We start from the raw sequence: 17,475 nt of genomic DNA on the forward strand, positions 1-17,475 counted from the left end.
CTCTTCATTTCACCTTATCTAAGAGTAGGGAGAAAGATAGATGGAACTACTCAGATTTCATGAGAAAGACACAACAAAACACAAATTTCATATATAAAAGAAAGTTTGTACAACACTAATAAACAAACAAAATTTATCTGAAACTCCTTCTCAAAGCAAATCCTTTGTAGCCTTTCCGTAAAAATGCAGGAAGAAGATATCTCTAATTTTTCTCCTTCTCAACCTCTCTTATAGAAAGTTTCACACTAAATCTCACCATACAAACTCTAAACTATAAAATAAAAATCACTAATGGACTCCAATATGATGGTAGAATTAAGATGGATTATGAAGAATGGCAAAAATGGAGCGTGGTGGAACATTTTTGAGTGAAAAGGAGTCCATTTCCTGATGAATTTTGGCCCCAAAAAAAGCCTAAGATCGGTTCTCTAAGAGGTACCCCCCAAAACTCTTCATTAATTGTCCAAATACATCAATCCTTCTAGAAACAAGGTATGAACCGCCTTTGGCGCCGTTGACGCTAGTCTGGCGTCATCGGTGCTGAGTAAAAATCTTCCAGCTTTCAGTTGTTCTGCGCCGTCGGCGCTGACCTTGGCGCTATAGGCGCTGAGTATTTCCCAAAAATGTCATTTTGACTCCAAATTTGATCCTTTTTTCTTCATTTTTGCTTTAAGCCCTAAAAATTAACAACCTGCAAGAAAATATTAAAATAATTTTCATTAAAGTGCAATATCACCAAAAATAGGTATTAAATATGAGTCTAAAAATGCATATATTTTTGGTGTATCAGACACCATTTCCAAGACTCCATACAGGCAGAATCATGTGATCGGGACTGAGAGATATTTGCTCGTATCTCGTATTTTATTTCTAAATCTCACTTATGTATAGAATTAGGAATATACATGTTCTTATGCAGTCTGACCGACTTTTTCTGTTTCTTGGATACATTGCCAACCTAGCGACAATGACCTTTTTGTCTTTCATATTTGACTTGTTTTTACTGTCTTTCTTGCATGCCCATGTGCTTGAATTGCTTTTCTTCTATTTTTACTTTATGGATTGTCTGAGAATTCTGCGGATCATTACAACTCTCTAAGGACCTAAAATTATTAATTTTTTTTATAAAATCCTAATAAAATTTTATGATAAACTAAAGTTTAAGATAAAAAAATTCAAGATTTAAAATCTATATTTTACTTTCCTGCATACCTTCGAGCCGGTTTTAAAATGGGTTGCATAGTATGGACATATCTTAAGCCCTACTAATAGGGCCTCTACGCTTAAGATTGTGGTAGATAATTGCATTATGTGCATGTCCCTTGGAGAAGCCCTCGTGCTTCACCAACCCAACTGACCCACCATAGATTTCTACTTAGGTGGTTATCTAGCATGCTTAGGTTATTGTAAGGCTCCCCAACCCAAACATGGTTTAAGTCTTTTTGTCAGGTGTGTTTCCAGCTTTCCAGCTAAACCTTCCTTTCTCTTCTTTTCTAGTGACATTCTAGCCACTTTGGTGCGTATAAGTCCAACATCTTGGAGTTCCACTTGATAGTCATAGGATATAATTTATTTCCTCTGACTTTATGGCTACCAAGGTCCCAATGGATGATAAATTCATGGATTACTGATTAAGGTTCTCCGGACGTCTTGGGTCAAATACTGTCACTACAAAGTAGACTTAGGGTCCTAGTAGCTTGGAATGACGGGTCTATGGTTCCCTGAACTGTCTATCTCTACTTGTTAGGGATTGCTCCTCCTTTCTTTTGACTACCCTTATTGAGCATTGTTGCTCATTTAACCTTCATTGGTATCATTTTGATGGTCTGATTATCGATACTTGCTCGTATCGATCGACTGATCGTTTCGGTTCGATTAGCTGCCCTAGCCTGATAGAGCAAACACATTGGCTTTGATTGTTCACATGAACCGATCAATTAAATACTTTAGTTTGATAGGACACCCCAACCAGATTGACAAATTACTTTAGTTTGATTGCCCAGTTTGATAGGACACCCCAACCAGATTGACAAATTAATTTAGTTTGATTGCCCCCCCAACTCAATTGATCGATCACTTGGGTTTGATCAACCACCCAACCAATCGACTGATCACTTGAGTTTGATCGGTGACGTCAGACTGATCAACTAATCGCTTTAGTCTGATTAGCTACCCCGACCCGATCAACCAATTACTTTGGTATTGTCATCTACCCAGTCGGACTGAATCCTGTTGGTTATACTACTCGATCGACTGTCCCAATTTAACGAGTCTATTGACCACACTCCATTTATATGTTGAATTTATTACACTAGTGTTTGTATTACTTTCATGAATTTTCTATTTGTTTGCAACCATGTATGTGTGCACAAAAAAATATATTTTTGAATGTGGCATGTTAAACTCATTGAATGAAAAATCAAGCTTTGCCTATTACATTTGCTTGCACTTGCTGTATCAATGAGCACCAGCACTTACGGTATCTCTGCACACATATGCCACCATATATGTGTGGCTTGATACTCACTTTTTCTTGGTAAGTGGCAGCTAGCAATTCTAGTTCGCTTGCGTGGTAATTTTCTAAACAGAGAACTTATTGGCTAACCTCTTATGACATCACACTTGAATGTCATAAGCGGTTCATGTTGTATGCTCGGTTGGGGTCACGCCTCAAAGCCACTAAACCCATTGATTGCACAACACCCGTGCACTTGAGTTTGTCATTTACATGTTGCTTGAGGTTGAAGTGGCCTATCAGCATCCGTCATGATTGCTCATACCTCGCTCAAGCGATCATAGTGTGGAATCTTTTTGCATGCTTGCTTAGGCATTGCCTTCATGTCGCAATAGCAAGTTAGACTCGTTAGGTAAGTGACCCCGTGCTTGTCAAGATGCTTTAATGATCATTTCTTGCTGAGTAAATCTCAGTAGGTATTGCGAGTTATTATAATAAGATCAATATACATATGACCGTGTTAAGATTCCAAGGGTTCTAATGTATGTTACATTGCTTGTTACGGACCTGCATTTTATGGCCCTATTTTAATGTATAAAAATAGATATTTTTCTATTATGTATTATCCTCTCTACTTTTAAAACTATTTGAGTTAGCCCATATGTGATGTCACTTGTTTTAAAATATCATCCCTTTAGTGATGTACTTTAGATCCCCTCGGATCTTTAGGGAAAGGACCAGTGTGGCGATCCAGTCAAAGTCATACTCCCAGACTTTTCCGCTGCGCTATGCATACACTTAGATGCAGTGATAGGAAGCTATGATAGATGGTGTGCTTAGTTAGGACTAGAGTGCTCGATAGTCTTTTCGATTTCTTGATTATAGTTTCTTGTTGGTTTGGTTGCCCAACCAGACATCATCTTTTGTGCTACTTTTGTGTGTTTACTAGGTGTGAGAGCGCAATAGTATGTTGGACAGTCTTCTTATAGGGGCCATGTTTAACAGGGAGGAGATGTAATGATTTATGCTAACACATTTTCTGCAGGTGTTATTAAGTTTTCCTCCCATTGGGCATGGTTCACAACATTGCATGTAGATATTTTTTGTTAACAAGATTTTCGTACATATCGAGTCTTTTTTTGAATTTCCTTGTGTACTTTTAGAGTCCTCAAGAGAGTCTTACAATAGAAATAATATACGAGCACTAGTTCTGATACATTTTAAGTGTGGAACCACGTGGCGGGGACCAGGAGCAGATGCTCATGTCATGTATCTTAATTCTTCATTCTTTTGATGTATAACATTAGAACTAAACATGCATATGCAAAGCCTTGACACCATTTTGCTTTTATGGAATAATTTGTCTACCTGGTGGTTACCAACCTATTATTATTTTGTTTTGGCTTGCTTTACTTTCCTTGCACAGTGTGCTTGCCTTTTCATTGTTATTTGATTGTGGTTTGTCTGAGAACATTGCACTATAATTTAGTCTCTTTAAGGTCCCTAATATTATAATTTTTCTATAAAAATTCTAATAAAATATTAATATTAATTAAAATTTGGGATTAAAATACTTCAACTACTTAAAACCTTTGCATTTTACTTTTCTTCATGGCCTTTGAGTCAGTTTTAAAATGGGTTGCATAACATGAATATATCCCAAGTTATTCTTAATAGGGCCTCCATGTATATGAATGCGGTAGATAACTGCATCATATTTCATGCCTCAAGGAGGAGCACCCGTACTTCTTCAATCATCTCAGCCAAGCATGTTTTCTACATAGGAGATTCTATAACACAACTAAGGTGTTAGAGACATCCTCAAACTAGACAGGGAATAAGTCCTTAGTAGGGGTGGTTCTAGCTTTATAGATGGACCCTTTTTCTTTCCGCACTCCAACGACATCTCCGTTATTTAATTGACGGGTATAAATTCCACCTTCTGCAAACTCTACCTCTTGGAGGGTCATAGGAACTAAAGTTTCCTTCTTTTGACCTCAAGGCTACCGAAGTCTCCTTAGATTATGCAATTCATGGATTGCTGACAAGGGATTTCTATTTGGGCTTAGTCGATTACCTTCACGACCAGATAGACTTATGGTCTCCATAGCTTGGTTCATGATATCCTCACCTGACTATCTTTACCTATTTAGGAGTTCCTCCCCTTTCTTTGACACCTCTTTTGAGCCCTGTCAATCCCTTTGAAAAAAATGTTGATATCATTTTATGGGCCCCCATGCCTTGGTTGCATAGACCGTAGTGGATACAAAGATTTACCCTTTGTCATAGGGCCTGATATAGGTATTGAAAGCAGTAGGATTCTTCCGCTTGAAATGATTTAAATCCTTTAGTTTTCTTAAATAAACATATACCGTAAATTATGTAAACAAGATCATTTTAATTGTTTAAATCCTTTAGTTTTCTTAAATAAACATATACCATAAATTATGTAAACAAGACCATTTTAATTGAGAGTATTCTTGGGCATCCTTCAAGATGTAATTAACTAAGGGAAAAAGTTCCTTTGGAAAGTGCTCTTGAAACCAAAATAAGCACAAAAACTTGAATCTCTGATCGTGGGTTGATTTGTAGGGTTCTCTTTGTGGATATATTTCCAATGCATTTTCGATCTAATCTTGTTTGGTCGTACGCTCTTGGGCTTTAATGCGAATGTTATATTATGAAAGTTCTCATCGTTCTTTTTAAAATTGTTTATCTATTTTCACCATATTCTTATAGGTTCCTCTCTTATTTGAATAATCTTCATGATTCAAGAGAGAGAATAATTTGGAAGGAGAATTACACGACGATGATAAGACAAACTGAAAAACTCCAAAGTTACAGAAGGAACAAAAATAGTGAGTTGTGAGCCATGTAGGTCATTGTTGGACACATAAGCCATAGCGAGGAGCTAAAATAATGTCAATAGGCCTTAGAGCCTAGAGTTGAGAGCTGCTTGAAATGTGATATCGTTCATAAGACACAGAGATCATAATTGGGAGTTGTATGAGTTGTGATAATGCCCGTACTCCATAGAGGCCGTAGTTAGGAGCCACATGAGTTCTACTAATGTTCGTAGGCCAAAGAGACTAGAGTTAGGAGCCGGATGAATAGTGATAACATATGTAGCTAGCATAGGCCAGAGTTCAGAATTGCACGAGCAGTGATAATATCCATTGGCAGTAAAGGCTAGAGTTAAGAGTTGCATAAGCATTGATAATGCTTGTAGGCCACAGAGGATGAAGTTGGGAGTACTATGAGCTCTAAAAACTTTTGTAGGCCACAAAAGTTGAAGTTGGGAGCTGCATGGATTGTGAAAATGTACGTTGGTCATATAGACTGGAGTTGGTAGCTGCAAGAGCTATGACATTGTTTGTAGGCCGCAGATAATGGAGTTAGGACCTACATGAGTTGTGTTAACATATGTAAGTCATAAAAGCCAAAGTTGGGAGTTGCATAAGCTATGATAATGTTCGTGGCAAAAAAAAAAGTTGGAGTTAGGAGCTACATGAGCGATAATAATGTCTTTAGAATGCAGATGTTGGAGTTATGAATTGTAAGAGCCGTGACAACGTCCGTAGGCCGTTGAGGCAGGATTTGAGAATTACATGACTTGTGACAAAATCTTCGGGCTATAGAAGCTAGAGTTTCGAGCAACATGAACTGTGATAATGCATGCAGGCCATCATAGAGGCTAGAGTTGAGAAGCTACATGAGATGTGATAACGTCCATAAGCCACATGGGACATATTAAGGAGCTTCATGAGCTGTGGATCACATATGTCATAGTTGGTCATGTATGTCATATTGGTAGACATATTGGTAGACAACAATGAGAGAGCTTTAGGAGTTCGAAAAAAGTCTCTGCATTCTATGTACGATGATTGTAAGCAGTTATTGTGGGGTGCATTGTTACAACATTTTCGGGAGGCATTGTTGCACTATATGTGAGATGTGTCGTTGCACATAATTAAGGGTGCATTGTTACACCGTCCATTGGATAAATTTTGCACCATATTTGGGGCATTATTACACCATCTTTGGGTGTATTGTTACATCATCTTCAGGATACATTGCTCCATATGATGCTTCGTTACTTCAAAAGGCTGGTCATTACTTTGTATGATGCATTGTTACTTTGCAACATTCATCATGAATCCTTAAGAGGCTTCGTTGCACCAAGCAGACACAACATATGTTGGTCAATAGCAGTTGGGGAGCGACGATCGATGGTGGTCAATAGCTACAGGAGCAGATGGTGTTTGCTGGACTTTTAGTGTTGAACACTGGATCTCAGATCCTTCTCCTCTGAGTTCTAGCCATCTCTTGGTTCACAGTCTAGGTCCTCCTCGCAAATAAGAAAGGGATATAACAACTTGATTTTTGTGAATATTTGAGTACCTTAACAATGTTGGAATTTATTGATCTTGGGCTCGTTGGTTTCGTATTGTTAAGATGCTCGTTTTAACTATAAGCTTATCGGATTTGGAATATGTTTCATTTTTCAATTAACCACCCAAAGTTTTAAAAAGAAGTTTAATAGCTTGATTCGGGGTTGATCCGACTCTAATTGGATTAATTATGGTGTCATTGAGTCCGTCTCGGTAAGCTAACCAGCTTCATTGCAAGTTTACTGAAATTGAAGTTTTGGATGAGTTTTAATTGAATTTGAACTTTCACTGAAAAAATAATTATCTTGGTATACATGCAATGCCTCGAGATCCATGCCGTATGATGAAAAATTGTTGATCTTATCAAATATGTATATGTTACATCAAATAAAATTTTATGATATGTATAATTTATTACTTATTTTATTTTATTTGTGTGATTTTTATCTCCACTTACTGAAATAAAGACTTATTCTTGTTACGTGTTCTTTTCATTTATAAAATTTTTATTGTAATAAAAGCAACATCTAAATGTGAATTTTATTTCATATTTTCACTTGAGAAAAATTCAAAAAAATCCAATGCGATTTTTTCTTAATTTTTTAGGTGGTGCAGCGAGACGAAGCCAAATGATTATCGAATCAAATGTAATAACTTATAAATAATGATTCATTTTACACCCTTAAAACACAAAGTCTTAATCCCTTCGTATCATAACCCTTTCAAAATACTGCTGTTCTCCACAATGACTCTTCCCGTTTGGCCACTCCACACGCTTTGACCATTAAAAAAATAGAATATAATTGATAAACTAAGGGAAGCAAACTAAGGGAAGCATATAAAACCAAAAAAAAAAAATTAATGAACTGATCACTATTTCTTTCATTTCAAGCAAACAAAAAGTTTATTTAAAGCCATTGGAAACAACCACACAATTCAAACAAATCAAACACTCAAACTTAGAAGTATGAGAAGAGAGGGCCGCCAGCATGGTATTGTCTCAGTCCAATTTGATCTCTCATCCTCAGGTTCAGACGGTATTGAAAGAGCAATAAGGAAGTCGCTAAATCGAATTGAAGGATCATTCATGGGTCAATTTACGAAGGCCCCTTCAAAGCCCACTAACAAGTCCAAGTACACCAGCCGGTGCAGAGTGCCCAGGTGCGGAAACTGTCACGCCCATCCAGTGAATAAAGCCATGGCCAAAACTAAAGGAAATCACAGACACAAAGAAGAGATCTCTGACTTTTATTTGAAGGGAGATCACAATAGGTCCGAAGATGTAGGAGAGGTAAATTATGATTCTGATGACGGAGCTGGATCGGACGATGGAGAAGAGCATATTTGTCAAGTAGGCGGTGGTGGTGATCACGAAGATGAAGGATGGGTTTTAGTGGATGGAGTTTGAGCTTCCATGAAAGTTAAATCATTGAGCTGATCCTCGTTTGGAGACTTGTGTATTGAATTTACATATTTTGTTTGTTAAATAGAAGCGGTCAAGAATAATTTTTCTTTTTCTAATATTTTAGTTTGGTTTTCTTGTTTTTTTGGGGATGACTTTGAATGGAAGTATGATTGGTTTGTAAATTTAGAATTTTTTTTTTCTTTTTAACGAAATGCTCATTATTTTACTGAACCAGAGATTGTTGGGCATATGAAACTTTTAGTTTTGATTTAGAACCTTATTTTTTACTGAACCAGAGATTGTTGGGCATATGAAACTATATTTTAATTTTAGTTTTGATTTAGAACCTTATTTGTTCCTCATCCTTTAATCATCTGTCTCCTTCCTATTACCTCCTACCGCCTCATCCATTTTGTTTTCTTCTTTGTTTTTTGGGAACTTAATGGCAAACTCATACAACACATATGCTTGGCCTCAAACTCAAGACTCGTGTAGATAGATCACATATGCTTGCCCTCAAATAGAAGATTTCTTGGTTGAAAGTATATGTTCCCAACAAATAAATTAAGATGGTTGCGTCGACCTTATTTTATTGCTCACCAGCCTCTGTTTAAATGAATTTAAAAGGAAAAACGACATTTTCTTTATTTTTATATATTGAGGATAAGTTAAAATTTAGTAATTAGAAAGGGAAAATTTATTTTATTTGTAATATTATACAAAATAGTTTATTTCAATATAATTTATGGATAAATTTGATCTCAATCATTGAAATTCATATCACCCACACATAAATAAACAAATATTAATTTCCCCTTGGTCAAATAAAACATGAAAACTCAATTTCCTCTCAAACAAATAATAGTTTAACTTCAATTGAGTTCACTTATTATTCTCTCTCTCTCAATTCCTTCGAACAAACAAAGCAATATGTTTGATTTCAATATAAATAGGAATCAAAATCTATTTAAGAACTGTGTAGAAGGTGAATTTTCATCGGAATCCAATCTTTTGTTAGAACTAGCCACGGTTCTAAGCGTCTGGGCCAATCATGAGCTCCTTTAATGGTTTTTTCTAAGTCCACCAGCTTTTGTGAGAATAGAAGCAGCGGTCAAAGCCCAATACTCTTCATAGTCATCACCCAAAGGGCTGGAGGGAGCTTGAATGTCGAAACTTACGATAGAGTTATGAACTCAAGGGTGCATCGGACTGTGGCAAAGGGCTTTTTTAGAGGGAACATTAAGTACTGGTATACAAATTTCATAGTAGAATAAATGTGCATGTGATCAAAATAAATATTCATATATTATGAATGCTGTCTTCATTCTTTTTAGTGAGTTTTTGGAGTCATCAGATTGTTTTATCGTCGTTCTGTAACTCTCTTTCCAAATAAGTATCTCTTTTGAGAGGAACTAGAAAGAAAAAATACAACAAAAATAGACAAAAAAAAAAAAAAAAAATAAAAAAAAAAAAACAAAAAAAAAAAAAAAAAAAAACATGGAAAACTTTCATAAGATAAACTTTGTGTGATAGCCCAATAGCGTACATCTGAAACGAGATTGGAACGAAGATGTCTTGAAAACATATCCGCATAGAAAATCCTATAAAAACAACCAACAACCAGATATTCAAGTTTTTGTGCTTGTTTTTAGTTCAAGAGTACTCCAAAAGAAACTTGTCTTTTGGTTAATTATATCTTGTGAATGCTCAAGAATGTTTTTAATAAAAATGGTCTTGTTTATGAAATTTATGACATCCGGTTATTTTTTTGGGAAACCAAATGATTTCAATCATCTAGAGTGGAAGATTCCTTATATTTTTAACGTCTGTACTGGGCTATAGAGCAGATGATGAATTACCATATCCACTACGGGCTGCGACACCTAGACATGCGAGGCCCACGAGACGACATCAATTATTTTTCAAGGGAATTGATAGGGCTCAAATGAGGTGTCAACATGAATGAGAAATAATCCCTAAGCAGGTAGAAGATGTGTCAACATGAATACTTTTTTCGTTTATAAGAACGTGCATTCTTTGTTATTTGTTACAAACCCTAAGGGTCTCATTTTAGTTGTGCTGTGCCAAACAGAGGTTTTTTTATTTTTATTTTGTAATTTTGTTTTTCCAATGCTAAGATGAAGGATTTAATCTAATCTCACTTATATTCTAGCTACCAATACTATGAAATATTGGACAACATTTTTTCTATTATTTAAATAGAAAAAAAAATGACAATTAAAAAAATATAAGCCATGTCAAATGAAACTTAAAACAGCATGCTTAATAGTATTTTATTTTTATTTGTTAACTAAAAATTTTTTTTCATAAGAAATATATTTTTACTATATATATATATATATATATATATATATCAACACATAAAATTTAATATTTACACTTACCTCGTACCTTTAAGTGAGAAAATTTACAACGTACAATAAGATATTTTCAGAAAAATTTAACCAACGGCGAGGAGACAGCCGGAGCCATTTAATTCGAGAATCAAATATAAATTATTTATAAATAATTATTTACACTTCACCCCTAACGACAAAAATGGTTCCATTTTTTTTATATAACCATTCCCATTAAAAAAAATGAGTTTAATTGGTCAATTAAGGCCAACATATAAAATTAAATAAAATAATTATGAGCAAAAACTATTTCTTGCCCTTCAAGAAAACAAAAGTTTATTTAAAGCCATTGGAAACAATCTGACTATCCAGACAAATCAAACCCTTGAAAGTATGAGAAGAGAGGGCCGTCAACATGGTATTGTCTCAGTCTACTCTGATCTCTCTTCCTCTCTTTCAAACAGCACCGAAAGAACAATAAAGAAATCGCTGAAGCGAATTGAAGGATCGTTCATGGGCCAATTTACGAAAGCCCCTTCAAAGCCTACCAACAAGTCCAAGTTCACCGGTCGTTGTAAGTTGCCGAGGTGTGGACTCTGTCACGCTCATCCGGTGAATAAAGCCATGGCCAAAATCAAAGGAAATCATAGGCACAAAGATGAGATTTCTGATTTTTATTTGAAGGGAGATCGCAGAAGGTCTGAAGAGACGGGTGAGGTGAATTATGATTCAGATGGCGGAGTGGGATTGGACGACAGAGAAGAGCTTATTTGTCAGGTAGATGGTGGTGGTGGTGGTGGTGGTTGTTGTGAAGATGAAGAGTGGGTTTTGGTGGAAGGAGTTTGAGCTTCCGCAGAAATTGAAGCATTGGCTAAACTTCCTTTTCATTGGTTCCTTATTTTATAAAAGATGAAAGAATTCAAATTAGGAAGTAGCCTTTAAGCAAATATATATATTTTTAATTTCCACTTCTTTTGAGATTCAAAAGATATGCGAGCGGTTTCTGCTCTCAACGTGCATTTTGGTTTGTAATCATAATTTGTTTATTATTATTATTATTATTTTCAAGGAAGTGTGCATTATTTACTGAATCAAGATTTGAAATGGGCATATTCAACTTATATTTAATTTTTATTTTTGATGTAGAAACTAGATTGTTCTCTATCCTTCAATCATCTTTCTACTCTTCATCACCTCACACGTTAGGACCTCTTAGTGTCGGAGAAAATGCTCAACCACTTGACCATGATCACATCTGCTTGTTTTCTTTTTCGCCTTTTTATTTTTTATTTTTGAGATTTTGAGTGAACTTAATGACAAACTCATGTAGATATAGAGCGTATATTTTGATCTCAAACTTTAGACTTCATGGTTGAAAGTCTATGCTCCCAACTAATAAATTGAGGTGGTTGCATTTTCCTTGTAATTGTTCTCCAGCCTCAATTTAAATAAATTTAAAATGAAAATTGTACTATAGCTCATTTTTATATATTAAGGATGAGTTTATTATTAGTAATTAGATGGAGAAAATTTATTTTATTTATAAAATTAAATTAAATGTTGATTTCAATAAAAATTATAGACTATTAAATTTTCTGAAACGATAAGAAAAATACCAGTCATCATTGAAATTCATATCACAACCTTAAAAAAAAATTTAATTTACCCTCAGCCAAATAAGGAATACACACATACACACACATAATTTTTCATTAACCAATCTAACAGAGGTAATTTCAATGACAACAAAAAAGAAAAAAAACAATATAATTTGAGTCGATATTTGTCTAAATCAAGCATCAAAGCCATTGGAAGAATAAAAAAATCTTCAAAGTTTGCTTACAATTGCAAAAAACAACATCATAATGTGATAAATTTGAAAAGCTAAAACTTGTTCAATTTTTGATAACATTAAGATACTAATTAATCTAAAAAATACTACATAATTAAGCGTGAATAATCTTCACCATCCGATAAATTGTCCTTTTTGGTTGAAATAAATAAAATAATGATTTTATTAAATTCATCCATTTGTCTTGCATCTACGAAGTTGAGGATGCCTTGAGGGGATTCTAAATTAGAGTGCTAGAAATTAGATATTACTATAGTTCTATCTCTCTAGGCTTACAACTGTCATGCTAATAAGAATAACACTTGTATTCATTCACAACATTGATGCTCATTGTCGGCAATAAGATAAATGCTCATTGTGACCAATGAAATTGAAGTCCACTAACACCTCCAGTGTAGTAGCCAATAGAACTGAAGTCCACTATTGCCCCCAGGATTAATGCCCATTGATGCACATTGTCTTAGTTAAGATCACGTACTATCTCAAACGTCGATGATCATCATTATCAATTAGAGTGTTGATGAATGTTCCCAACCAAGCTAATGCAGATCATCTATAATAATTATATAATCAATCATTAGATTAATCATTATAAAAAATATTGAGGGCTGCTATTGACAATAAATATCTTACATATTGTCCACACTACACTATATATCATTGTAACTAATAAATTTGACGTTTTCCATAACCAATGACATCAACACCAACCACTCCTAATAATATTCTTCTGCTTACTATTGCCAATAAAATATCTTCAATGGCCAACAATATTAACACCAATTATCAATTATCGCAACATCATATAAACTGAATATCCTAAAATTTTTTATGCTTTTCATCATGACTAATGCTAATGGCTATCATCATCACCAATGCTTAAAGCACTTTATTGCCACTAAAATTGATTGTCATTAGCATTAATATTGCTTACTTTTGCTAACAAAATTGACACTGACTGTCACATCTAAGATTGACACTTATCATCGATACTTGGGTCAACAACCATTGTAATTAAATAACAATTTTTATTATTGCTACTAATCTTAAAGCTTACTATCATCACAAAAACTGGCGTTCATTAACAACATCAAAATTGAATGATTGTCATCATCACCAGTGTTGATACTTTTCATTACAATAAAGCTAGCATTTAGACACACACATGTACACTTGTTTTTAAAAGGATACTTAAGATGTTTTCTACTGAGATCGGCAAACTCATGCCACTTGAAGCCGTACACTCGCCTCCTCTGTCTCCCAGCCGTTCCCCTCATCTAGTGCTAGGGATTCTCAACTGAACTGCATGTTTTTTATATTAATATCACTAACCTATAAATTGGCTGGTTTAACTCTGACTTATTTCCAAGTTTGTCATTTTCTATGCTTATAGACAAGTCATGGTTTTCTCATATGTATGTAAGATTAATGAGTTAATAAACTCAACTTATTTTTCTTTTAGCTATTCTCTATTTTCTCTGCTCTTCTACTTTGTCTTTTGTTTCTTCACTTGGTATCACAGCAAAATCACCTTTCACAAGGATGGATTCTCATGCATCTACCGCCACACAAAAACAACAATAGGCCATAACTATCTTCAAAAAAATCAAAGAAGTAAACATCTAAATCTCTCTCAAATTCTTGATGTCTCAGGGCAAGAACGTGGTTACTGCTTCCTTAAGTCAGGAAAATTATCTTGTATGGAAGGTACAAGTTTCTAAACTTCTCACTGCAAATGAATATGACTCCTTTCTTGATAGCAAAAACCCTCACCTACAAAAATTCATAGATAACAAAAACAACACCTAATAAGAAAACCCAGTTTACCTTCTCTAGCACCTGATAGAGAAAAACCAAGCTGCAACCATCCTATCTACAATTTCCCCCTCAATTATTCCCTTTACCTCAACACCACTGCCTAAATGGGACACTCTAACCAAAAAAATGTTAATCTACTAACCGATCAAGGGTCATTCCACTTAAGAATGAACTTCATAATGTTACGATTAGAACCACCAATATGACATAATATCTCACGGTTATCAAAAACCTTTTGGACAACATAGTCATGAAAAAATCGAATGCTGACATAGAATATATTATTCTTTACACCCTTAACAGGGCGCCACCTAGTTTTCAAGGCTTCAAAACAACCCTTCACACCTCTATCAACCCAATCAAGTTGGAAGACTTCTACTCTCATCTTCCCAATGAAGAGTTCAACCTTGCCAATGAAGCTATCAAGAACACATAACATACTGCACTGCTTTCGTACAAAAATAAAGGGGGGCAATCAAACCTCAAGTAGCTCAAGCAAGAACTTCTCCAACACGAAGAACACTGCCAACAATAACCAATTAAAATTTAGATGAACTGTTATTTTCCAAATCTGCTAAAAAAAAGGCCAGTCGACACTTCAATGTTGGCACATGACTAATTTGAAGTATAAACCACCACCCACTGCTTCCACCACAGTGCTCAACACTCAAATCCAACCACCAGAATGGGTGTTGGACTCTGGTGCAATAACACATCTTACTCTTCACATCACAAATCTATAATAACCAGTCCCATATCAAGATTTTAACTAAGTGACGCCTGTAAATGACCAAAACACATGTACCAAAGATGTTGGTAACAGACTTCTACCCACCATAAAAAACAGTACGTTAATTCTTTCACCTTTTTTTCATGCACCTAAGATATCACATGATATTGTTTCAGTACATCAACTCACCAAAGATAGTAATTGCCAAGTTGTTTTTAATGCAAACAAATTTCAAAGGGGAGACTTATATGTTTTCTTTTGAGATAGGCAGACTCCTGCAGCTCAAAGCCTTGCACTCACCTCTTTCATCTTCCAACCGCTCTCCTCATCCATTGCTAGGGATTCTTGGCTCAAATGCATGTCCACTTATCTGTTTTCTTCTGAGATCGGCAGACTCCTGCAGCTTGAAGCCTTGCACTCGCCCCTTCCGTCTTCTAGCCTCTCTCCTCACCCATTGCTAGGGATTCTTGACCGAAATGCATGTCTGTTATAATAATATCTCATACCTATAAACTGATTGTTTAACCCTGACTTATTTACACGTATGCCATTTTCTATGCTTATAAATAAGTCATGGTTTTCTCATATGTATGCATGATTAATGGATTAATAAACTCCACCTATCTTTCTTTTAGCTATTTTCAATTTTCCCAGTTTTTCTACTTGCTCTTCTGGTTCTTCACTAACATGAATAATACTTGATGATGTAATAAAGCCAAAGCCCAATGATGCAAACAGGACAAATATGTGATGTTATTGATATGGGTGACACCCATTATCTCTAATAAGATTGATACCAGTCATCACCATCATTATTAATGATTGATGTCATCACTTTCAAGCTAACTCTCAAAATTGTCAAAACAAAAACATGTTTATTGCCCCTAATGATCGTGATGCCTACCCTTACCAATATGATTGTGAACTAAACTTTTAGTTCTTGGCCTCTTATAATATGTAGAAAATGGCCGAATAGACGAGCAATCATCCCTCGATTATAATTATGAACAGAGCATCAATCACTTATTGATTATGATCACGAGTCCTCAAAACCCATCTTATTTTCACCACGAAAGCTATCTTCAATAGTTCATGTCTACAAATGCTTTCTCCTTTAGGAAGAAAATGCATTCTTTGTAATGCATTACTCACCACTCATTTAGGTTGGGCACAAGTCGTATCAAATGAAACTTAACAATATGTTTATTTATTCGGAAATTTACATACATAACACCTAATTCTTATACATTTACTTATCTCACACCCAAACTTTAATTTTTTCGAGCTAAGCACCTTTTCCTATGTTTGAAAAATATGTATGAAAAGGCGAATTACACTTTTTTCACGTATAAGGTGCTTTCGATGTAAAAATCAAAGTTTGCGAGTGAGACAAGTAAATACATAATGGAGTGCTATGTATGTAAATTCCCCTTAGTTATTTCACTTTGTGCTCTTTGTATTTTTTTATTTTTATTTTTATTTTAGATAAAAAATAAAAAAAAAATTACACAAATACCACATACTTTTATCTATTTACATTTCTAACACACAAAGTTCAATATTTGCACTAATCTCACATTTTTCAAAATATTTTAACCCACGAGACGAGACGAAGCAAAATAGTTACAGAATCAAATATAAATTATTGATAAACCATCTCATAGCCCATTTAAAGTACTCCACCAATCCACTTGTTTGTAAAATTAAAACAACCTAATTTAATTGATAAATAAATGCCAACCTATAAAATAATATAAAATAAAAAATTATAAACTAAACCCTATTTCTTGCCTTCCACGAAAAGTGAAGGCTTATTTAAAGCCATTGGACACAACCTCACAATGCAAACAAATTGAAGCCTCCATCTTGAAACCATGAGAAGAGAAGGCCGCCAACATGGTATTGTCATAGCAAACTGCTACTGCGCTCCCTCATTATCTGATGATGTAAAAAGGGCTAGAAAGAAGCCCTCGTATATAACTGATGGACCCTTTATGGGCATATTCACGAAGGCTCCTTCGAAGCCGACAAACAAGTCCAGGTACACCAGCCGTTGTAGGTTACCCAGGTGCTTGAACTGTCATGACCATCCGGTGAATAAAGCCAGACCCAAAACCAAAGGAAATCATAGGCACAAAGATGAGATTTCTGATTTTTATTTAAAGGGTGATCATAATAAGTCCAATGAGACAACTGAGCCAAGTAATGATTCTGATGAAGCTGTTGAATCAGATGGCGGAGAAGAGCTAATTTGTCAAGTGGGCAATGGTGATTGTAACGATGAAAATTGGGTTTTGGTGGAAAAAGTATGAGCTTCTGTGAAAGTTCAAGCATTTGGTTAAGACCACTTTAGAGCTATGTAATAAATTTGTGTATTTTGCTTTGCAAAATGGAAGAGGTTTAAAATTATTATTATTATTATTATTATTATTATTATTATTATTATTATTATTATTATTTCAAGGGG

General features: G+C 34.9%; 1 protein-coding gene across 1 annotated transcript; it reads left to right on the top strand.

Moving 5' to 3' along the window:
• The first annotated feature begins 10,994 nt into the window (after nucleotides 1-10,994).
• On the top strand, nucleotides 10,995-11,514 carry LOC110018842. The gene has a single exon (XM_020716301.1). It carries the CDS (start codon nucleotides 11,002-11,004, stop codon nucleotides 11,452-11,454), a length of 453 nt encoding a protein of 150 aa, XP_020571960.1. The 5' UTR covers nucleotides 10,995-11,001; the 3' UTR covers nucleotides 11,455-11,514.
• Nucleotides 11,515-17,475: the final 5,961 nt, after the last annotated feature.

The sequence above is a fragment of the Phalaenopsis equestris genome, unplaced genomic scaffold (assembly GCF_001263595.1).
Source record: "Phalaenopsis equestris unplaced genomic scaffold, ASM126359v1 Scaffold000036, whole genome shotgun sequence".
NCBI lineage: Eukaryota > Viridiplantae > Streptophyta > Magnoliopsida > Asparagales > Orchidaceae > Phalaenopsis > Phalaenopsis equestris.

What these genes read in the sequence shown, in the direction of transcription:
- LOC110018842 (XM_020716301.1), top strand. Translation starts at nt 11,002, where the DNA reads ATGAGAAGAGAGGGCCGTCAACATGGTATTGTCTCAGTCTACTCTGAT.